The sequence below is a fragment of the Arvicola amphibius genome, chromosome 12, assembly GCF_903992535.2.
Source record: "Arvicola amphibius chromosome 12, mArvAmp1.2, whole genome shotgun sequence".
In the NCBI taxonomy this organism is placed as follows: Eukaryota; Metazoa; Chordata; class Mammalia; order Rodentia; family Cricetidae; genus Arvicola; species Arvicola amphibius.
Window position 1 is genome coordinate 24,712,407 of NC_052058.2, and position 15,573 is coordinate 24,727,979.

A 15,573-nucleotide genomic window follows, 5' to 3' on the forward strand; every position below is an offset into this window, starting at 1 on the left:
TTTATGATGTACTCTGGGGGAAGGGCCTTTGCCTGGGGTCAGGGAGGAAGTAGCATCTGAGGCATGAGGACACTAGAGGCAACTGAACAAAAGCACCAGGAGTAGAAAAGACTTGGGACAGCTGAGGAAAGACAGGCTAGCAAGTGTGGCTGGAATATGGAAAGGGAGATAGGCCTGGTAAGAGGAAATGGAACAGGCCAGGGGGACCAGTCTAGATCACCAAGAGCTTCTCGGGTTGTTACTTATTTTTAGTAAGTTGGAAGCTATCAACAGAGCCCTCAGTGGATCAGCAAGGCTTTGATGTGCCTCAAACTTCTGAAGCCGAGGATAGCGCGGGCTCTCAGAAAGAACATGGGGCTCTAGCAAATGCCTAGGCCTGGACAAGCTGTCCAATGACCTCAAGACCAAGGTAGGATGGTGTCACCTCTGTAGTGGCCCAGGATTTCTGGGGCGAGAGCCAAAGGACCTTTCTAACCAGCCCCAAGTTTTCTTTCTAGTTCATTGGGGTTTCTGTAGGGAAAGAGGAACAGTGTTACGTAAAAGGAGCTTGAGATCCCAGTTCTGGCAGGAAGGCCAGGCCTTCTCAGTGAGCCCCAATTATGCCTACAGGCCTCGGAAGAATCCCCTGTTCATCGTAGACTTGGTGCTGGACACCTCAGGGGTACACTACAGCACGCCCCTAGAGCAGTTTGAAATGACTCTGCTCAACCTCTTTGACAAGGGTATCCTGGCCACCCACGCTGTACCCCAACTAGAGAAGGTATGTGCTGCAGGCTAGGCCTAGCCTAGCCGCTGAGAGCCACAGTGCATTCCAAGGGCCAGAGTAGTGTCGTCACCACTCATGGGCAGTAGCTGTGGCTCTGAAATTCATAATATCTCCTTTCATTCTCGCCACAAATGGAACTACAAACATTGCTGCCTTGTAGACCCTGGAAAAGATGAAACAAGTTGTAGTGAGGAGCTGAGCAGGCCTGCTTTTCATCCTGCCTGGCTCCCGCATAGCTAGCTTAGCCCAGAAATAACAACACACACAACTGTATTCATTTAAACACTGCCTGGCCCATTTAGTTTCAGCCTCTTACTCACATCTTGACTAATCCATATCTAATAATCCATGTAACAACCACAAGTGGTGTCTTACCGGGAAAGATTCAGCAATGTCCTGACCTGGGCGGCTGGCTCCATCGCGTCTGTCTCAGAGGAGAGGCCATGGCATCTGACCGAGCCATCTGCCTCACTTCCTTCTTCCTGTTCTATCTACTCCACCCACCTAAATCCTGCCCTATCAAAGGCCAAGGCAGTTTCTTTATTAACCAATGAGAGTCCTCCATCACAAGTTAACCCTACTTACTACCAGGCAGCTAAGTATTAGGATGTCAGTTTGATTCTTGCACTTACTGGGTAATCCTGGCCCCAGCCACATCTGCCCTGTATCCCACCCTGGGTCTTCTCCACCTTGAGTGTCAAGCTAGATGGAGTTCCACAAACAGCTAGTATCCAGGTGCAAGTCCCACAGCTGCACAGCAAGCTGCACACAGCCCACTCTCCAGGCCCGAGAGCCTCTGTAACCCAAGTCCCTTCCTGTACCTCCTGCCGTCGGTTAGTGCCATCAGCAGCCTGGTTGCCTCTTTTGCTCCTATCCGTGGCAAGTCTGAGTCAGGCCAGGAAGAGGGGATATGGTCTCACAATAGCTTCTTCATTTGTTTTCATCCATGGTCATTCCTCAGGGCATGTCATTGCAAGCCTTACCTCACTCCTATGCCCACATTGCCTGTGCTTGCCCACACTGATGCCCATTCAGTCTTTAGGCCACTCTACCAACCCACTCCAGGGGCTCATTCAGCTCTGCTTTTTCTTGTCCTTTTCCTTAAAGCTGGTGATGGAGGACATCTTTATCAGTGGCGACCCTCTGCTGGAGTCAGTGGGGCTTCATGAGCCACTGGTAGAGGAGCTACGGGCTAACATCACCAATGCCATGGCGCAAGGCCATGATCCCACTGCAGGCCTACGCTAAGGAGTACAGGAAGGTACCTGGAACTCAACAACAATGACATTACCGCCTTCCTCAAGTATGTGCGTGAGTGCATGTGTCAGTGTGTATGTGTGAGCATGTATCAGTGTATGTGTGCATGTTCAGTGTGTATGTGTGAGCATGTATCTGTGTGTATGCATAGGTCAGTGTGCATGTGTGCAGGTGTGCGTGTCTGTCTGTTTGTGCATGCATCTCCTCCCATCCTGCTAACCACCCTCTGCTCTCTGCATGTGTTTTCTACCTTCAGGACCTATCAAATCCAGTGTCCATCGGCAGAGGAAGTTCGGGAAGTGGTCATCACCCACCTGAGGGAGAAAGAGATCCTAGACAACTCGCTGCCCAGCAGCATCGTCATTGGGCCATTTTACATCAATGTGGACAATGTGAAGCAGAGGCCTGTCCAAAAGCGCAAGGCCCTGGCCACTTCTATGCTGGACATCCTAGCCAAGAACTTACACAAGGAGGTAGACAGTGTAAGTAACAACTGGCCTGGCCCCAACGACCACGGCAACACACAAGCAGCCTTGCATGCATGGTGCACGCCCACTAGTAAGATGCTCCAGGTGAAGACTGGGGTGTCTTCGGGGGCCTGGGTCAAAGAAGGGACCTGGAAGTCACCCTTGCTTATGCCTGTCTGCATTCATCTGTCTCCATATGCTAATAGAAGGTTGATACCGCCGTCCCTAGACTTTTAGAAACCTTCTGGACAGCCTGGGCTGAACTGTTCCGTAGAGCTGAGGGTTTGCAAGTACAGATGTGTCCTGGGTCCTGAGGAGACTGAGAAGGTGGAGCACACAGGTGACGCCTTTGCCTCAGAAGAGAGCTCAGCAATCTAGTGAGCCTGTCAGGAGCCTCTCTCTTGGAAGCATGGCAGAGTGTGGCCATGGTAGAATGACTGACTTCCAGGTCCTGGGGTCCTTGAAGAGAAACAGGCCCCAAGGTAGGCAAGGCACAAAACTGTCCCTAGAGCCCTCCAACCCTCGCCCACCAGATCTGTGAGGAGTTCCGCAGCATTAGCCGCAAGATCTATGAGAAGCCCAACAGCATAGAGGAGCTTGCTGAGCTCCGAGACTGGATGAAGGGCATTCCTGAGAAGCTGGTAGTGCTGGAGGTAAGGCAGGCCCACCAGTGCTGGCTGTCCAGGAAGCTGGGGGTGGATGATGCATTAGGGGCCCAGGGGCTGAATGCCTAAAACTACTGATCAGAACTTGGGGGCTGGGACAGGCAGAGGCTGGGGGAGCAGAGCCAGGTAGTGAGGTAAAGCAGGTATCCAGGGACTGGTAGGAGCCAAGGGTTATGTTGGGGTTGCTGTGGAGATTTGGGCAGTCAGGAGGTCTGAAGGCATAGGTCAGAGGATGGGAACCAGAGATATGATGGCCATGGCTCTTAGAGCCCTGGGCCTGGCTTTAAAATCTGTTGAAGCTTGCCCTCTTGAAGAAAGCACCTTCTCCCTGCCCCACCCCGGCCACTCCAAGTAGCCCCTCCCCAGCACAGTTCATCATCCCCTGCTCATACAGGAGCGAATTGTAAAGGTCATGTCTGACTACGAAGTCATGGACGAGTTCTTGTACAACCTCACCACAGACGACTTCAATGACAAGTGAGCAGGGACCATTGTTCCTGACCCTGGAGGGTGGGCGGGCAGCAGGAGCGGCTAAGCCGGTAGACGTCAGACATCCCAGTGCGCCAGGTCAAGCCAGATCCAGCTGATAGCATGTTTCTTTCATCCTACTTCTGCTCACACCTACCGCAGCTCACGCCTACCCCAGCTCACGCCTACCCCAGCTCATGCCCACCCCAGCTCATGCCTACCCCAGCTCACACCTACCCCCAGCTCACGCCTACCTCTGCTCACACTCTAGCTGCTTAGGTTTGGGGCCTGGGTGCCTGCAAGGGTGGCCCTTTCTTTCTAGCCTATCATTTCAGCCATGGCATTTTCCCAAGTCCTAATCCTCTTCCCTGCCAGATGGGCTGCCAGCAACTGGCCCTCTAAGATCCTTGGGCAGATAGAGATGGTGCGGCAGCAGCACATTGAGGATGAAGAAAAGTTCCACAAAATCCAGCTCATGGACCAGAACAACTTCCAGGAGAAGCTGGAAGGACTGCAGGTGGGGCTTGGCTTAGGGCTCTGCTAGGACCTGCTCCCACGCATGCATGCATGCACGCACGCACACACACACATAGTTGTCCTACGTCTTGCATTTAGGAGATGCCATGTCAGTACATGATGGATGACTGGATGGACAGATTTGCAAAAGGGCTGGGAGAATGAACTGAAAGGCAGAGATGCCTGAGTAGAACATTCAGGAAATTTAGCAATAATGGACACAATGTTCTCGATTGTATGACTGGCATCCCAGTGGGCAGGAAGCACAATGTTCACAGAACCACGTTCATTCCCCAGTCTTGTAACAGCCTGCCTGTGGCTCTGGCAAATGGCTCAGCACAAAACAAATGCTCTGGGCCAGGAGTCAATACCCTGGGTGTGTGGAGTGCATGCTCGTGGTAGGACTCAGATGCATTTGACCTTTTCTCCTTGACCCACAGCTGGTGGTGGCTGGCTTCTCCACCCACGTGGAGATTGCACGAGCACACGAGATTGCCAACGAGGTGCGGCGAGTCAAGAAGCAGCTGAAGGACTGCCAGCAGCTGGCAATGCTCTACAACAACCGCGAGCGCATCTTCGGCTTGCCGATCACCAACGTAGGCCTACAGTGGGCGCCTTGCCCCACTTCCCAAGGTTTCAGGAAGCAACTTAGATCTGTAGCCATAGCAGAGCCCAACTGCTCTAGGGCGATCCTCGGGCGTGCTGGGGTAGAACTGAGCTGGCCAAGGGATAACGGTAACCTTCCCTGGCTCTCAGGATGGGAGAGCCAGTAGAAACAAGCAGGAGGCTTCTAAAGGTCATCCTAGGCCTTGGAAGCTCAGCATCCAAAGCCTAGATTTGGCAAGAGAAGGGAATGGGTCCATGGTGCAAGAATGGGAAAACAACCAAGAACAAGGCAAGGAGGACCTGACTGGTAGAGATGGTGTGGAGGAGTCCCTGTGACATCCTGACAGCCTACCCTCTGTCCCTGTAGTACGACAAGCTCACAAGAATGGTGAAGGAATTCCAACCATACCTAGACCTCTGGACCACAGCCTCAGACTGGCTGCGCTGGTCTGAGAGCTGGATGAATGACCCGCTGTCAGCCATCGATGCCGAGCAGCTGGAGAAGAACGTCGTCGAGTCCTTCAAGACCATGCACAAGTGTGTGAAGCAGTTCAAGGACATTCCAGGTATCTGAGGACATTGGCCAGTGGGACCCGTGCGAAGTCGGGGCTTGATAGGGTTTGTTCTTCCCTGCCCAAGGCTGGTCAGATGGCATGATATTCAGCCAGCCCTTCCCCGGAGCCCCCGCCAACCTATCCGCTTCCCTAGACTGGCTAACTTACATGTCCTCCCACCTACCCCACAGCTTGCCAGGATGTGGCTTTGGACATCCGGGCACGTATAGAGGAGTTCAAGCCATACATCCCACTGATCCAAGGCCTGCGCAACCCTGGTATGCGGAACCGGCACTGGGAGATACTGTCCAATGAGATCAACATCAATGTCAGGCCCAAAGCCAACTTGACCTTTGCCCGCTGCCTCGAGATGAACCTTCAGGATCATATTGAGAGCATCAGCAAGGTGGCTGAGGTAGCTGGCAAGGAGTATGCTATTGAACAGGTGGGTACTCAGCCCCCAGAAGGCCTGATCCCATCTGGCCCCTGCTAAACAAGCTGGTCTCGAGTTCTTGCAATGAAAGCCATTTGGGAGGATAACAGCAATGGTTCCATCCCTAGGGTGAGGGTACATCTTATTAAAGGTTAATAATACAGGTGGAGGGCTTGGCATAATACCCACCACTGCTATAGTACTCATAATACCACCACTGCTACAGTACTCATAATACCCACCACTGCTATAGTATTCATAATACCCACTGCTACAGTGCTTAATAATACCACCACTGCTACAGTGCTCATAATACCCACTGCTATAGAGCTCATAATACCCACCACTGCTACAGTGCTCATAATACCACCACTGCTACAGTATTCATAATACCACCACTGCTACAGTGCTCATAATACCACCACTGCTACAGTGCTCATAATACCACCACTGCTACAGTGCTCATAATACCACCACTGCTACAGTGCTCATAATACCACCACTGCTACAGTGCTCATAATACCACCACTGCTACAGTGCTCATGATACCACCACTGCTACAGTACTCATAATACCACCACTGCTACAGTACTCATAATACCACCACTGCTACAGTGCTCATAATACCACCACTGCTACAGTGCTCATAATACCCGCCACTGCTACAGTGCTCATAATACCCACTGCTACAGTACTCATAATACCACCACTGCTACAGTATTCATAATACCCACTGCTACAGTGCTTAATAATACCCACCACTGCTACAGTATTCATAATACCCACTGCTACAGTGCTCATAATACCTGCCACTGCTACAGTATTCATAATACCCACTGCTACAGTGCTTAATAATACCTGCCACTGCTACAGTATTCATAATACTCACCACTGCTACAGTGCTCATAATACCTGCCACTGCTACAGTGCTCATAATACCACCACTGCAACAGTGTTCAGTTTCCCTCTTGGGAGTAGCAAGAAGCTAATAGCATTATCATCATCTAACAGATGAGTACAGAAGTTGAGAATGTAGCCAAGCTTGATGCATGAGTTTAATTCCCCACACTGCTAAAAAATTAATTAATTACAGAACCTTAAGGCTCAGGGAAGTCCAACAGTGGCCAAAGTAACACATTCTTTAGGAGTGACCACACTCCTAATGGCACCCAGCTGCCTCCCATGCTGCCTGCAGCTGTATGAGCTCCAGTCAACCCTGAATTCAGGCAGAGGCCCACTGGGAACCTGCTGATTTGCCAGTGGGGCCCATACGAAGGCCATGGCCTGGCAGGGTCCATGATTCCCTACCCAGTGCTGTCAGACAGCATAGCCGCAGCCCTCTCCAGACACACAGCTCTGACTGTTCCCTATCTCAGGCTCTAGACAAGATGGAGAAGGAATGGTCATCCATCCTGTTCAACGTGTTACCCTACAAGGAGACAGACACCTATATTCTCAAGAGCCCAGACGAGGCCTCCCAGCTTCTCGACGACCACATTGTCATGACCCAGAGCATGTCCTTCTCGCCATACAAGAAGCCCTTTGAGCAGCGCATCAACTCATGGGAGACCAAACTGAAGCTGACCCAGGTGGGCCTTCTTCCTTTGGTGCCCCCACAAAGGAACACTGTCCACCAAGTAGCACTAAACTATTTGGGTGTAGCCCATTGCACCTTCTCCCCCAGCTCCTGGCTCGCTCGCTCTGACAAGCCTCCATCTGGAAGAGGGTGCCAGAATGGCTCCAGTCATGTACAGGTCTAGCTACTGGAAGAGGCCGTCAAGGCTGTAGAAAGCGTGAAGCTTAATTAAACAATGTGGCTGCCTAAGTTTGGGACAGTCTGGTCATTGGAACTTCATGCGTGGACACTGTGAGGCCCCCGGGCGCCTCAGGATCCTTTTCCAGTCTGTCCTGAGTCTCATTTCCATCCCATTTGTGATACTTTGAGGAGAGAGGCCAGGGTGCTTGGGACTACAGCTCTCTTGGGCTTTCAAGACCAGAGGCAGGGGCTTCCCACAGAGCCCTAGAGAGTAGCCTCTTCCTTCCGTCCTTCTTGGATGATCTACATATGCCAGTGAAGGGCAGAAGTCAAGTCAGGTGAAGGGAGACTATCTATACAGCATCCATCACAAGCCTCCCTGCTGGCTCACACTCTCCCCCAACCTGTAGTTCCAGCTCCACTTCCCATGTCCGACTCATCCACACCAGCCTGCAGGGTATTTCCAATGAGACCCTTGCTCAGCGCCCCTTAATGGGGCTTCCCACATACTGGGCCCTTAGTGATCCGGGAGCAGAATGACCACTAGTGTATTCCTCAAGAACAGAAGGCCCTGTCCACTTGCCCTGATCTTGGTGCCCATTTAAGCCTGGCAGGGACCTGAAACAGAGCTAAGCATGGTGCTAATCATCCATCTCTCATGAGCAGAGATGAATGAATCCGTCTGCACTGATGGGAGAAGATGAGGTAAATCCCAGGTGGGGAATTAGGAGGGAGAAAGGAAATGGTTCCGTGTGATGTCATCCAGCAGACACTGGCTCTGGTGTGGGGTGCTCTGCCCTGCACTCTAATGGGGTGAAGTGTCTCCATCATGAATACTAACTAGAGCCCCCAGCTCTGACAGTGCACACCCTGCCCCGTCTTCCCAGGAAGTGCTGGAGGAGTGGCTGAACTGCCAGCGGTCCTGGCTCTACCTGGAGCCCATCTTCAGCTCTGAGGACATCACCCGGCAGCTGCCTGTGGAGAGCAAGCGCTACCAGACCATGGAGCGCATCTGGCGGAAGATCATGAGGAATGCCTATGAAAACCGGGAGGTGAGCCCCAGGGGGCTGGGAGGGCAGCTAGCATCCCTAGGGGACCCTAATTACATTGCTGGGTACTTCTCAGTCTTTTCCTCCCTAAACAAGAATTAAGGACCAATCCAAAGGCTTCGGCTGTGGCTCGTGTTCTTGGAAGTGGACTCCTGGTACCACAGATGCCCCTCAGAAACAGAGGTCTTAGCATTTTAGAGATCCTGCCCAGTCATGCAGCAAGACAACTCCTTACCCTTATTACTCTTCTTTCTTTTACTATAGCATGGTTCCCGGGCTGATGGAGGCAATCACTAGCCCAGGGATCCATTTCCTGCCCCTTACCCTCCCTGAGGGTGCCTGGCTGGCATGGGTGCTGTCTGCTGAGCCCATCCTGCTCACTCCTACTCTCTCCCCGGCTGGCTCTGGTTCCTGCAGGTGATCAATGTGTGCCCTGACCAGAGGCTGCTGGACAGCCTGAGAGACTGCAACAAGTTGCTGGACCTGGTACAGAAGGGCCTCAGCGAGTACCTGGAGACCAAGCGGAGTGCCTTCCCCAGGTAAACACCACAGCCTAAACCACTTGGTGGGCCCACTAGTGCTCCGCCAAGCCAGTCAGCACCAAATCAGGCTATTGGGGCGGCCAGGGCCCAGCAAGTCCACCTGACCTTTTTCATCACCCCTGTTCCCCTGGAAGATTCTACTTCCTGTCAGATGATGAACTACTGGAGATCCTGTCGCAGACAAAGGACCCCACAGCCGTGCAGCCCCACCTGCGCAAGTGCTTCGAGAACATTGCCCGGGTGTGTAGCTCGGCCTGAGGCTTGGCCAGTGCACTAGAGTACTCTCCGGAGGAGACCTCTCTCCTCTCGTGCCAACCCCTCTTAGAGATAAGCTGACAAGCTGGCCCTCAGAGACTACCTGGGGCTCGTGGGAAGGAGGTTATAGCTAAAGAACCCACCTCTCCCTTTGAATCTGGGAGCCCTGTGGCCCTAACTCAGCCAGAAGCTCCTGTCCTTCAAAATCCTGAGATCTCTGAGGGGTGGAAATGCAAAGGGAAGCTTAGCCTCATCCCCAAGGGCTTAGACACAACCTGGGAAACTGCTGTTGGAGAAGGCCCACGGAAGGCCACACACTAGGGCTGCCCCTGCACAGGCGGAGTTAGCTCCACAAAGGGGCAAGGGTCTGGCCAGGTCAGCCTAGGGCTGAGGCCAAGACCTCTGGCACATCAGAGTAACCCGCTCCTACCCACCCCCGTTGCCCTCAGCTGCTCTTCCAGGAGGACCTGGAGATCACACACATGTACTCAGCAGAGGGCGAAGAGGTGCAGCTGTCCTTCTCCATTTACCCCTCCAACAACGTGGAGGTGTGGCTGCTGGAGGTAGAGAGCAGCATGAAGGCCAGCGTGCGCGACATCATTGAGCGGGCCATCAAGGCCTACCCCACAGTAAGTGCAGCCTTCCCGCTCCAGCAGCCTCCATAGCGCTCCCTCATCCACGCCTCTCTGCCCCAGCCCACCTCCACCTGCAGAGGCTCCGTGCCTGATAGCTGCTGCCTTCCTGAGGGAACACTGCAATCCAGAGCTCCACAGGCCAAGGCACAGACGACAGTTCACGCGAAGACGAGGAGACGGGGGGGGGGGGGCAGGGCTGGCAGCGCCTGAGCCAGGCTACCGATATTGTCTTTGCAGATGCCCAGAACTGAGTGGGTTCTGAACTGGCCAGGCCAGGTGACCATTGCTGGCTGCCAGACATACTGGACATTGGAGGTAGGCCAGGCGCTGGAGGCTGGCGACATCAGTAGCAAGCTGTTCCCCCAGCTTTCCAAACAGGTAGGCTTGAAGAAGATCAGTGCCCCCCCCCCACATCCCAAAGCCCCCCACCAGTTCTCCAGCCTGGAAGAGGGGAAAGGTGAGGTCCACGGCGCAGATCAGATTCTGTGGCGCCAGCAAGAAGGGACCTAAGGAGGGCTCCAAGACTGGGCACTGCCTCTCTCCTAACGGCCTTTGAGGCTGTCACTGGGCTTTGCCTGTACCGTCCCTTGGACGACCCATGCTCCATGCCATAACTCCAGACTCCCTTCCCAGCCCTGAACACACTGACAGCACAGCAGCAGGTGCTTTGTGCTCTCCCTTGGCACAGTCCTTGCTCTCCTCCCATCCCAGACCAGCACAACTCCCAGAATATAGAAGCTGCCTGTGGCCGAGGGGCTCCCTTCAGATCTCAGATCTCTATAGTGATTTCCCCATTCTTTCAGCTCAGTGACCTGGTGGCTCTGGTGCGGGGGAAGCTGTCGCGTATGCAGCGGGCAGTACTTTCGGCACTCATTGTCATTGAGGTCCATGCCAAAGACGTGGTGAGCAAGCTGATCAGTGAGAACATAGTCAGTGTACATGACTTTGAGTGGATCTCACAGCTCAGGTGAGGGCATGGAGGGCTACCCCAGGGCCAGAATGGGCAAGGCTGGGGCAGGAACGCTGGCAATCAAATGACATGTGTCCTTGCCCTCGAAGCAGAGAAAAGATAAACAGGGATATTTTTGTGCCTTTATTCTCTAAAACCACCCCTTTTTAACTGTATACCTCCTCAATGGCCTTTGGCTCCAAGTCCAGAAATCCATGTCTCTGCATTGCTAGGTACTACTGGGCAAATAATGACCTGTACATCCGCGCTGTGAATGCTGAGTTCATCTACGGCTATGAATACCTGGGCAACAGTGGGAGGCTGGTGATCACACCCCTAACTGACAGGTGAAGGCCCCTCCCCAGTTGGGCTTTGAGTAAGGGAAATGGATAGCCCCAGGTCAGCCCACCCAGGGGGTCTCTGAACAAAGTGTGGCCAGGTGTAGCCATAGGACAGGAGAATTACACACAGGTAGCAGACCCAGGCTCCAGTCCTGACCCCTGGCAGTCAGGGCTGGCACACCTGCCCCTGAGAGAGGAGTGAGAGCTACTGATCCACGGGGCCCTGACGGGGGAAGTGCCTCAGGTCTGTGGAACAGCCCAGGAAGGGAATCACCCTGGATGGGTGTAGCCTGTGCCCATCTCCTTTCACTCCCACAGGTGCTATCTGACCCTGACTGGAGCCTTGCACCTCAAGTTTGGAGGTGCACCAGCCGGCCCAGCTGGCACAGGGAAAACAGAGACCACAAAGGACCTGGGAAAGGCCTTGGCCATACAGACGGTTGTATTCAACTGCTCTGACCAGCTCGACTTCATGGCCATGGGCAAGTTCTTCAAGGGTCTGGCCAGGTGAGACTGGGGACGAGAAGGCACAGGGAGCAGCATGGGAGAACACCGGCTAAGAGGAGCTCACGAGGGACAGGGTGAAGCAGCAGGAGTCAGAGGATCAGCTCAGGGGGCTAGGGTTGGTGCAGCCAAGGAGTATAATTGAGCTTCCTCCCCAGTGAGATCAGAGGGTTGTTGGAAGGAGGTACCAAGTGTGCACTGAGCGCATGCCCTACCCAAATGCCTTGTTTGGCTTAGTGCTGGGGCCTGGGCCTGCTTTGACGAGTTTAATCGGATTGACATCGAGGTGTTGTCTGTGGTGGCACAGCAGATCACCACCATCCAGAAGGCACAGCAGCAACGGGTGAGCATTGGGCACCCTAGAGGGATGGCACTGCCCCCCCCCCATCACCCAGAGTGCTTTGTCTAGAAGGGTTTTATAGTCAGTTCCAAACCCCACCTCCTTACCTCAGCCTGTGGTGAGGTAAAGGGAGCCCTGTCCTACACCCTGGCTCGTACGGAAAGTCCAGGGCCCAGCCTTGTTCAGGGTAGCCAAGGATCTTGCCCAAAGGACAAGAACTGAGAAGCTGACACACCCCCACTTGAAGTCATGCCCTAGGTTCTGTTCTGGGCTGAATCTGAGTCAATTTAAGTAAATCTTAAGGGGCCAGTCATAACTGAATAGTGGATGTAGAAGACGAGCAGCTGTGTGGAAACCCCTGAGGAATGGGGCCAGGGCTTAGGGGCCCATGGGGAATCATTGAGACCTAAGGTCTTAGGCCAGATCCCAGGAGATCTAACCAGGTCAGTGGCATGTGGGAGGAGCCCAGTCAGAGGAGGGGAAGGTCTGTGCATCTTTAATCTCTTTAACGTGGGCCAACCCCTGAATCCCACCTACAGGTAGAGCGCTTCATGTTTGAGGGTGTTGAAATCCCCCTTGTACCATCCTGTGCCGTGTTTATCACCATGAACCCAGGATATGCCGGCCGCACAGAGCTTCCTGACAACCTGAAGGCAAGTTCAGGCCCAGAGTGACCAGAAGGTAACAGAGCTCTAGCCTGGACCCCCTTGGATGCTAAGCCTCTGGTTCAAGAGCACATAGCTAGCTGCCCGGTATGAGGAACTGGGATTCTCTGTGGTGGCTCTCCTGTCCCGGGAACCCATTGGACCATACCCAGCTACAGAGTGGGGGCCCTGGGCTCGTCTTCAGGGCATGGGGGGAAGTCTGGGATTCCTTTCGGGTAGAGGGCAGAGCATCTGACAGAAGGTGATAAGGTGAATGTGTGAGAAATGCCATGGAGAAGGGATTCATCCATACAAAGCAGTCATTTCTTTTTTTTTTTTTTGGTTTTTTGAGACAGGGTTTCTCTGTAGCTTTGGAGCCAGGCTGGACTCAAACTCAGAGATCTGCCTGCCTCTGCCTCCCCAGTGCTGGGATTAAAGGTGGCAGCATGCACCACCACTGCCCGGCTGCCATTTCTAGTAGTAAGCACCGCACAGCCACTGTAGAGAGGAACCCTTGATGTGGCAGGTGTGGCACAGAGGAGAACCCCAGCTATGGATCAGATAGTTCAGAGAAGGACGAAGTCCCTGGGTGGACTGTGATCTGTCTGCCTTTTACATGTGTGTTGTACATCCAGGCACTCTTCCGACCTGTGGCCATGATGGTCCCCGACTATGCCATGATTGCTGAGATCTCCCTCTACTCCTTTGGCTTCAATGAGGCCAATGTACTGGCTAAGAAGATCACCACAACCTTCAAGCTGTCCTCTGAGCAGCTCAGCTCCCAGGTAAGGCCCTGGTTAGTTCCACAATCTCAGGCTGAAGCATTGCCATCTACTCCAACCTCCAGAGCTGTTCCAAATTCACCTTTTGTGAGGGAGAGATTCAGAATGGGCACTCCTATATGCTAGAGGCTTGTAGGGCTGATGAAGTAGAAGGCACCAAGGCAGCCCAAAGAAGGGGCACCTAGCCCAGGCTCCATGTGCAGACCTGTGGGGAAAAGGACATCTCAGCTACAAGATAGGAGACGAGGCGTGGCCAGGTTCCGTGTGGGAGGAATGCTGACGACAAGGCAGAACACCGAGAAGGACAGCACCCACACGTGCCCTTTCCTGTGGTGCCAACAGGATCACTATGACTTTGGGATGAGAGCTGTAAAGACTGTCATCTCAGCAGCTGGGAACCTCAAGAGAGAAAACCCCACCATGAATGAGGTGAGCTCTATCCACAGAGCTCCCATGTCTTGAAAGGGCTTCAGGAGGGTCCTAGCCCTGGAGAAGCACACAGCCCACAGCCCACCACCCTGAAGCCCTTACCATCCCCTCCTACAGGAGCTGATCTGCCTTCGGGCCATCCGGGATGTGAATGTGCCCAAGTTCCTGCAGGAAGACCTCAAGCTCTTTGCAGGGATTGTGTCTGACCTGTTTCCTACGATCAAGGAAGAGGAGACTGACTATGGCATCCTGGACCAAGCCATCCGCAAGGCCTGTGTGAAGAGCAACCTCAAGGATGTGGAGGGTGAGTTCCAGTCCCGGGATTCCTGCAGACCCTGGTGTTCCAGTCTGAGCAAGTGCTGGCTCCAGCCACCGTGGAGTCCAGGGTTCAGAGACAGGGACAGGGTGGTGCTGTCTCAGGGTCCCTCACCACTGACCAAAGTACCCCTGGACTTGTCTTTACTAGTGTTCTCCAGGTGATGGGCAGCATGCTTCTTTACCAACACCCCACAATTTAGGTCCTCTACCCATGGCAGGAGCCATCCCAACCCAAAGTCCCCTCTCTAGCCTTGCCTCGTCCAGCAGTGAATGTTTGTTGACTGTCTTAGTTAGGATTTCTATTGCTCTGACAAAGCAATGTGACCAAAACAATTTGGGGAGAAAAGGGTTTATTTCATCTTATAATTCTCAGGAAGTTAGGGCAAGCGCCTGAAAGCAGAAACTAAAGAAAAGGCCATGGAGGGCGCTGCTTACTGGCTTGCTCCCGTGGCTTGCTCAGCCTGCTTTTTGTTTGTTTCTTTTGTTATTCGAGACAGGGTTTCTCAGTGTAGCCCTGACTGTCCTAGAACTCACTCTGTAGACGAGAACTGTCCTTGAACTCAGACAATCCACCTGCCTCTCCTTCCAGAGTGTTGAGATTAAAGGTGTGCACTACTAGCGCCCATCTGGCCTCAGCCTTGCTTCCTTAGAGCACCCAGGACCACAACACAGGGGTGACACTGCCCACAGTGAGCTGGAGCCTCCTACATCAGTCATTAATGTACCACACACTTGCCCAGCCTGGTCACCACATGTCTATGTAGCTTGTACTCTTGATCCCTACAGTTTCCTGGCACAGCTGCTCCTTCTCCTCCCGGTACCTCCCAGAAGGTCCTTAGGGGTGGGGACCCTCTAAGGAAGGCATGTCTGGCCACACAGCTCTCCACTAGGGTCTCGATCAGCTGATTTGCTCGTCTCAGCCCACCAGGGCCCCTACCTCTGTGCTTCCTGTGGCTTTCTGTTCCTTGTGTAGTGTAACTCTCTTCCTTGGCCACCTCCTGCACTTAGATGCAGCAAGCTTGTTAAATCAAGCCCTGGGCTCTTCTCTCCCCCCACAACCTTGGGCCAGCCCCCATTGTTTGCAGCCTGTCCTTTTGGCAGGAACCCCTGGGCCTGACAGAGCCACAACCACCCCAACACCTTGGGGAAATGTGCTCTTTCTGAAGGCTCCAACCAACTGGGATTCTGACCCTTGCAGTTTACCTCACACTGGAAAGCACTTGCTCAGGCTGGTGCTCTCAAGAGGCTGGGTAGTCACTTCAGGGAAGGAGTTCATTCTGAGGCCCATAATGGCTGA

The 15,573-nt window shown here is 53.5% G+C and overlaps 1 protein-coding gene across 1 annotated transcript in view; it reads left to right on the top strand.

Moving 5' to 3' along the window:
* Positions 1 to 15,573, top strand: part of Dnah1 (dynein axonemal heavy chain 1) — a 61,318-nt gene that overhangs the window by 13,826 nt on the left and 31,919 nt on the right. The window contains 25 exon segments of the mRNA XM_038349101.1: positions 588 to 760; positions 1,874 to 1,978; positions 1,980 to 2,027; positions 2,029 to 2,069; positions 2,280 to 2,505; positions 3,024 to 3,143; positions 3,550 to 3,632; positions 3,999 to 4,140; positions 4,580 to 4,735; positions 5,113 to 5,311; positions 5,491 to 5,744; positions 7,109 to 7,321; positions 8,376 to 8,540; positions 8,955 to 9,076; positions 9,214 to 9,319; positions 9,784 to 9,963; positions 10,207 to 10,347; positions 10,773 to 10,936; positions 11,152 to 11,265; positions 11,578 to 11,766; positions 12,001 to 12,106; positions 12,643 to 12,756; positions 13,383 to 13,532; positions 13,872 to 13,958; positions 14,076 to 14,262. Coding sequence (XP_038205029.1) covers positions 588 to 760; positions 1,874 to 1,978; positions 1,980 to 2,027; positions 2,029 to 2,069; positions 2,280 to 2,505; positions 3,024 to 3,143; positions 3,550 to 3,632; positions 3,999 to 4,140; positions 4,580 to 4,735; positions 5,113 to 5,311; positions 5,491 to 5,744; positions 7,109 to 7,321; positions 8,376 to 8,540; positions 8,955 to 9,076; positions 9,214 to 9,319; positions 9,784 to 9,963; positions 10,207 to 10,347; positions 10,773 to 10,936; positions 11,152 to 11,265; positions 11,578 to 11,766; positions 12,001 to 12,106; positions 12,643 to 12,756; positions 13,383 to 13,532; positions 13,872 to 13,958; positions 14,076 to 14,262 — 3,585 coding nt within the window.